This window comes from Penicillium arizonense, assembly GCF_001773325.1.
Source record: "Penicillium arizonense strain CBS 141311 chromosome Unknown PENARI_contig042, whole genome shotgun sequence".
Lineage (NCBI taxonomy): Eukaryota > Fungi > Ascomycota > Eurotiomycetes > Eurotiales > Aspergillaceae > Penicillium > Penicillium arizonense.
The window spans coordinates 109198-116172 of NW_019173319.1; the positions used below are offsets into that span (position 1 = coordinate 109198).

At 51.2% G+C, this 6975-nt stretch overlaps 2 protein-coding genes across 2 annotated transcripts; one reads left to right on the forward strand and one right to left on the reverse strand.

The window, feature by feature from the left end:
• Positions 1-370: 370 nt before the first annotated feature.
• On the reverse strand, positions 371-1648 carry PENARI_c042G03017 (urease accessory protein UreD; the record flags this gene model as incomplete). Its single annotated transcript, XM_022637152.1, has 1 exon — positions 371-1648. The coding sequence occupies one exon, from the start codon at positions 1646-1648 to the stop codon at positions 371-373; it is 1278 nt and encodes a 425-aa protein (XP_022482967.1).
• Positions 1649-3002: 1354 nt separating this feature from the next.
• On the forward strand, positions 3003-6606 carry PENARI_c042G03035 (cohesin subunit IRR1; the record flags this gene model as incomplete). Its single annotated transcript, XM_022637153.1, has 2 exons — positions 3003-3453; positions 3503-6606. The coding sequence occupies 2 exons, from the start codon at positions 3003-3005 to the stop codon at positions 6604-6606; spliced, it is 3555 nt and encodes a 1184-aa protein (XP_022482993.1).
• Between the last annotated feature and the right edge of the window lie 369 nt (positions 6607-6975).

The window sequence follows — 6975 nt, forward strand, 5'->3', positions numbered from 1 at the left end:
GAAGATCAAAATGAAGATCAACTGAAAGTGATATATCGCTGCAATCTTATTTTTGGTTTCTGCGGCACCAAATGCTCTGCAGACAATAATGCAAATCAAATCCTTAACTCAGGTTGAGGTGAAAGCCCCAACGCCCTGATAGCCGACAAGCAGGCAACGACGCCAAAATGCTTCCAGTAAATGAGATCAAATCACAAGCATGTAACAGAATGAGAATCGACTCGGACGATCTCAGAATGAAAACAGGAGGAAAAAGCAATAACCAAGGCCGTAAGACAGATCGTTTGCGTGCGTGGATGAATGGTTGATTCCCTCGACCAGCGGAGAGAATCCAAGACACCATCAAGAGAGATCAACCAACAAGGGACAATCACAGACAAAACAGCGCCTCCTCACCAAATTCTCGAGTCACACTTCCCTCCTCCCGAATCAACCCCCCAAGCCAATGCTTAGCTGTCTCAAAGTCCTTAGCTCCAAACTTAACAAGCACAAACCCAGCCCGCACCCGCGCCGCCGTCCACGTCACATCACCATGATGACTAACGGACGGTTCAGGTACAGCAGCTGATCCATGATCAGACCAATTGCGACTACCAATGCGCGGTTGCGTCTGGAATTCGTGCATGAGATACGAGCCCAACGCTTCAAAGACAGGACCGGAGAGGATTAACGTGCCCACGACGCCATGAGGCCGAGTCCGTTCTTGGATGATGTTCATGGGCGTTAAGCCATTCTGTGGCGGCCGAGGACGACTGGAGGTGATGGAGTTAGAATTGGAATTGGAGTTGGAGTTCGAATGATTATCAAGTCCGTTATGGATATTGACATCCGTACGCTCGACTTCATCTTCCGAATACTCGTCCTCCTCGTCGCTGGTGTCCTCGGATTCATCGTCGAGAATAACCGAGTCACGGAGTAAGAGCCTGCTCTTGCCCGTTTTCTCATCTGCAGCCCAGACTTCATTGCGGCCGCGCCAGAAGCGGAAGTTCCAGTTTTCGCCGCGGGATGTCCGGCCTTGCGTTACCCAGTCTAGGACACACAGACTACTCCGCTGGTCGCCTTTTGCCGTGGCGTCGACGGTGAAGGTTTGGATTTGGGCGTAGCGGCTGTTTTGGAAGGGGACTGAGGGGTCGGGGAGGTAGCAGAGGGCGGCTTGGCGGCCGATGTGCACGTCGAGGGTTTGCTGGCTCATGTCGGAGATACTGGGGTTTGCGGGCATTTGCTTGCGGTGGCCCTTGATGACATTGGGGCTATTTGCGCTGTTGTTTGGGTCTGTTTTGAAGATCTTCGTGCTGCCCTGCGGGGTTGTGACTACCATGCGGGTCTTGGCTTCTAGGGTGATGGAGACTTCGATGTGGTCACCCGGCAGCAGGCCGCCGCCGTAGGTGAGGAGGTAGAGATGTACTGGGTGTGAGGGACATGAGTCGGAGAGGGCGGAGGATTCGGGGCTTGGGACGAAGCCGCCAGTTCGGGGGACGAGCTTCAATGGGTATTTGTATGTGAGGGTCGTGAGGGTCGGGTTTGCTGGTGGGAGGAGGGAGAGGACGACTTTCCCTTGGCCTGGTTTCGCAATGGAGGATTGGAAGGGCGAGGGAATGGGAGCTGCTGGTTGTCGCATGGTGGTTGGTTGAGCTAGACGGCCAGGCATGAGGGATTTTGTACTCTGTAGAATTGGTATAAAAGGGGACACGGTATTAAAGAGGAATCAAGAGGAATGTTATGAGTGGCAGTGCCGATGGTTGTTGTGAAAACAGATTTACCCCGGAATCTGCACGGGTACTTAGCGGCAGTGATGGTGACATCTTAGTCACCGCTTCAAGCGGGGGGCCTGTGACCAACTGCATCTTTCTTGGGCCCAATACTGAAGAATTAGACGGTGGATAATCGAGGATCATTGGTACTCGCATAGACACAAGCCAGAATGAGAGGCTGTAGATATTTCTATGACAAAGAGTATCCCCGCATTTCCACTCGGTCCGGCGGGTTACTTCTTGGCGCAGCTTTGTATGTCATTTGATCTGCATTTGTAGGTAATAATAGTCTAGGCTCCAGGGGATACAGGGATACAGAGGACAGGGGGGAAGGGCCAAAAGTCAAGCCACGGGACCAGAGACTATAAAGTCAGAATAGACTGACCACATGACTCTGGACTCAGCACGCCATTAACATCTAAAGGGTCAAGGTCACAACGTATAAGTTAGTAACCTGAGATGTACGGTGACGCAGGTCTATGCAGCCGCAAGATACGTAATGTTCATGCATGTGCGATGGGACTTCTCTTTTCCGGTATAGGCGGAGTATCCCCCGCTGGACTATGAGTTGTCCTGTGCATATAGAGAGCTCTTACTGTGCTAGAGGTTCTATCTGATTCAAGACCCTGAGGCTCCTAGATGCTAAATTCGACAAAGATATTACACATCTACAGTATCAAGGTGTCTATTCATTGGGAAGATAGATAGTTCTGGGCTCAAGGAAACACAGTCCTCAATTATTTAACGACCAAAGTAGCGCGGTAAAGAAGATGTGCTTGGTAATGATAGTCACAACAAGGCTTCCAAGGCTGCTGCTACATGTATGCATGAAGCACGTAAGTTAGTCTTGCTCTCACGGAAATAGCATCAGGCGAGGTCTCAACGGACACCTAATATACAAGGCACCAACAATAAGGCACCAATTTCGGCCCCATAAATCAGGCTGTCAATCAGGCGTCAAGGCACGAGTCGCGTCTCCTTTCAATCTTCCCCCACTCTGTCACTGGACATTTCCGAGTGCTTTGATTGAGCTCCGTTCAACTTTGGCCAGCGGTGCGCCTGTCGCAGTTACACCACACTGTCAATTTGAACTTATTACGCCCGCCTGTTTCGGTTGCTCGGTACCACCGCGCGTTGCACGGAGCGCGTCCCATTACACTCACTACCAGATCCACCGCCTCCATTCGAGGCAATTGACCAACGCGCCTTTCTTCAGTACTGCACATTTATATCTCACATTAATCCATCACCATGGATATCGACAACCCACCTCTATCAAGCCCCGGCCAGTCCACCCCCGCCGAAGACCGACGCAAATCTGGTCGGATGACGCGACGACCGGAGGTGTTTTCGCAAAGCCAACACTCTGAAGAAATAGCTGGGGGGAAACGCAAGCGAGGTGAGGCACGCGGCGACGAAGATGACGACGAAGAAGACGCGTCTGAGTCTGAGAGCGATACCGGTGACGATGAAGCGGACGAGGAGGAGTTGAGAGAGAAGCGACGTGCCGGACGTCGTACGGGCGCTAAAAAGTCATCAAAATCGAAGTCGAAGTCGCATGCATCGAAGAAGCCAAAGGTCGCCGGTAATGGATTAGGTAGACTCGCTTTTCGTCCTGCTGCCAATGGCCGACTTCCGACTGCACGTCGTCGGAAACCCAAGGTTCGACCTAGTCTTGCGGCCGGCGAACGTGGACTGTTTGGTAAGTGGACCCTGCAAGCACAATCGACGCACGGCTAACACTATACTAGCGGAGGTTTTTGGAAAGAGCAACAACCCTGACACAGTCGCCGCTCAGTGGCTGTCACAATACCAACGTAATAATGGCCTGGCTATGCGAGACCTGGTCAACTTCATCCTCCGATGCGCCGGAACTGACCTCGAGGTGGACAATGATGAAGTGGCTGATGTCGATAATGCCCCCGATCGAATTACAGATCTCCAGGCCCTTTACCAAGCAGAGGGTATCACCGAATATCCTCTCATCTCCAAGTCAAAAAAGTTCCGTGCTTTCCAGCCCCTCCTCGAGGATTTCGTTGTTGCATTGATCAAAACCTTCCACGCCTCTACAGTCTTGTACACCGACGATGCTGTGCTCGAAAACATCCAAATCTGGGTCTCTACCATGTCGACCTCAGAATGCAGACCTTTCAGACACACAGCTACTATGATCTCCCTCGGAATCATGAACGCCTTGTGTGATATTGCCCGCGAGGTCACAACCAGCGTGACAACCTCTCGCAAACAACTTGAGAGTGAAAAGAAGAAGAAGAACGTCAACAAGGGCCGCGTGGAGGCGATCCAAACAGCTGTCACAGAGGGCGAACAGAAGGTCGAGCGACTAGACGAATTCCTGCAGGATTGGTTTGATACTATCTTTGTACACCGCTACCGAGACATTGATGGTCAGATCCGAGCCGAATGTCTGACAGCCCTAGGCGGATGGATTCGCGCATACCGGGAGGTTTTCTTCGAAGGCCAGTATCTACGATACCTGGGATGGACGCTTGCCGACATTGTACCTCAGACCAGACTTGTTGTTCTCTCTGAGCTGATTTCTCTATATGAGAACCGAGACAACATTGCTGGTTTGCACTCATTCACTGAGCGCTTCCGTCAACGCATTGTGGAGATTGCCGTCCAAGATGCTGATGTTTCTGTGCGTGTCGCTGCCGTTGAGCTGCTCATCCACCTGCGTGAAGGAGGTCTCCTTGAACCGGATGACATTGATGCCATCGGCCGACTGGTGTTCGACCTGGAACCCCGTATCCGGAAAACAGCAGGCCGCTTCTTTGTTTCTAATGTCGAGGATGCATTCGAATCGATTACTGAGGAGGTTGGAGAGGAGCTCAATGAACTGCTAGCCGATGACGATGAGGATGACTACGAGTCGCCTAAGCGTTCATGGATCAAGTTCAAATGCCTTACCGACCTGTTCCAGTCTTACGATGCGCAACAAACTGAACAGCAACCAGACCCATCCCCTCGTGACAGACTGTTGGGAGTGCCCTTGGAGTCGCGCTTTGCTCTGGCTACCGAAGCTGTCTACGCTCATATGGAAGAGCTTGGTCAATGGCCCTCGCTGGCTGGGTATCTGCTCTATGATCACTCCCAGATCACAGACGAACCGTCTGAGGATGATACCGCAGGCGTTGTGAAGAACCTATACAAACTGGAAGAGGGACAGGAAGCCATCCTTCTGGAGGTTCTCTGTGCTGCAGTCAAGCTGAAGGTTCTGGATGTTGCCAAATCTGACATCGACAAGCGTGGCCGCAAGGTCAAGGCTCTGACATCCAAGATCCCCGAGCTTCAAGAAGAGATCTCCCACAATCTCGCACAAATCATCCCACGTCTTCTGAACAAGTTTGGGTCCGCGCCGGAATCAGCTTCTGCTGTCCTGCGCCTGGAGCACCTTGTGGACCTGGATACAATCCAGGATCTCCAGAAGGATGCTACCGCCTATTCCTCCCTGCTCAATGATATCAACAAACAATTCTTGACCCATTCGGACCAAGACGTTCTGGCTGAGGCTAGTGTTGCCTTCTTGCATGCAAAGAGCTCCGATGAGATGAAGGAGGTGCTGGAGAGCAAGGTCCAGGAGTTGTGGGATGACATGGTCGAGGCACTAGGCGCTCTATCGCGGAAGAAGGACGTTCAAGAAGGTGGCTCGATATCTGATCCTACTCTCACCGACCTGACCAACACCGTTACACGCATCTCCCACCTGGCCGGTATCACAGACTGCACCGCAATCCTGGAAACCGTGCCAAACTCCCGCTCAAAATCCAAAAAGGACCACCCGGAAGCCCCCTTTAACACCCTCATCCGCCTCGCCGAGCGCGGCCTCCGCATGGAAGATGACGACGAAGACACCGCCATAACAGAGACAGAGCTAGTGACAAGCAGTATCCGCACACTGCTATTCTATTTCATGTGGAAGGTGCAGGCACTGTCCACAGCCCTAAATGAAGGAAAAGCAGCCTTCACCACTGCCTACTTCGAAGCCCTTACAAAAAGCCGCGAAACCTTCGCCGACACCCTAGTCAACATCATGAACTCCCGCGCAGGCCTCGACAACCTCCGCGTAATAGCAACAACAACCTACCTCGACCTCCAAACCCTCTTCAGCACTCTCCGCAACCTAGGCACAGGCAGCACAAACGACGAAGACACCCTCTTCCAAACCCAAAGCCTAATTCACGAAATCGGCCCAGAAACCCAAGCCCTCCTCTCCAAAATACACAACAGCGCCGAAAGAACCTGGGCCAAGAAATCAGGTCTAGACCACGAACCCGCAGACGACGATGAACCAGCCTCAGAAGATGAACCCGAAGACGAAGACGAAGCCAGCGATGAAGAAGACGAAGCCGTTCTCAACGAACGGCTTCGCTCTAGCATCTTCGCTGAACAGCGTCTCTGCGAGATAACAGGGAAACTCGTCTTGGCCATCATCGCCCGTGTCATCGATGCATCTGGCGCGAAGCGTGGCGCGTTGAAGAAACGTCTACTTCGGAACAAGACCGTTCTTGGTCAGAATTATCGTGAGGTCTTGTCTTATCTTGAAGAGAGGAAGCCTAGAGCTGCGGCGTCTAGGAGTAAGGGTAAGCAGGCTGCTAAATCTGCTGCTAAGTCTGCTTCTGCTGCACCTCCTACTCCTGCTAAGGAGAGTAAGTCTGCGGAACATGTTAATGATGAGGAAGAGGAACATCCTGAGACTGTGGAGGAAGATGAGGATGAGGATTTGCGGGCCCGTGGTCTTGTTGAAGAAGATATTGATCGAGAGGGTGGGGATGGAGATGAGGACGAGGGATTAAATTCTGCACCTGAGGATGAGGATGAGGTGATGGGTGATTAAATTTGATGGGATTTTATTCTTGTCTCAATTGATGGGTTAACGTGTGTTCTGAAAAATAATCTCCTTTTTTTTTTTCTTTTTCAGATCTTCTCTTCATGTCATATGTTGTGGCTTGAGGTGATTTGACTCGATTGTATCTCTCTCTCTTTTTCTTTTTCTTTGCTTCTGTTCTTGTTTGCGTGGACATCGACCTTTTCATTCTGTATGTTATATTCTTCTTTTGCTTTTATTTGCTTTGGTTTGGTATGAGTTGAATCTATTCCCCTCTGTTTTCGCGGTATATTTTTTGAATTTTGATGATACTTGCAATATATCAAGACATGTTTGGGTCATTGAACTTGGACTACGTGCATTAAGTTATACGGCTGA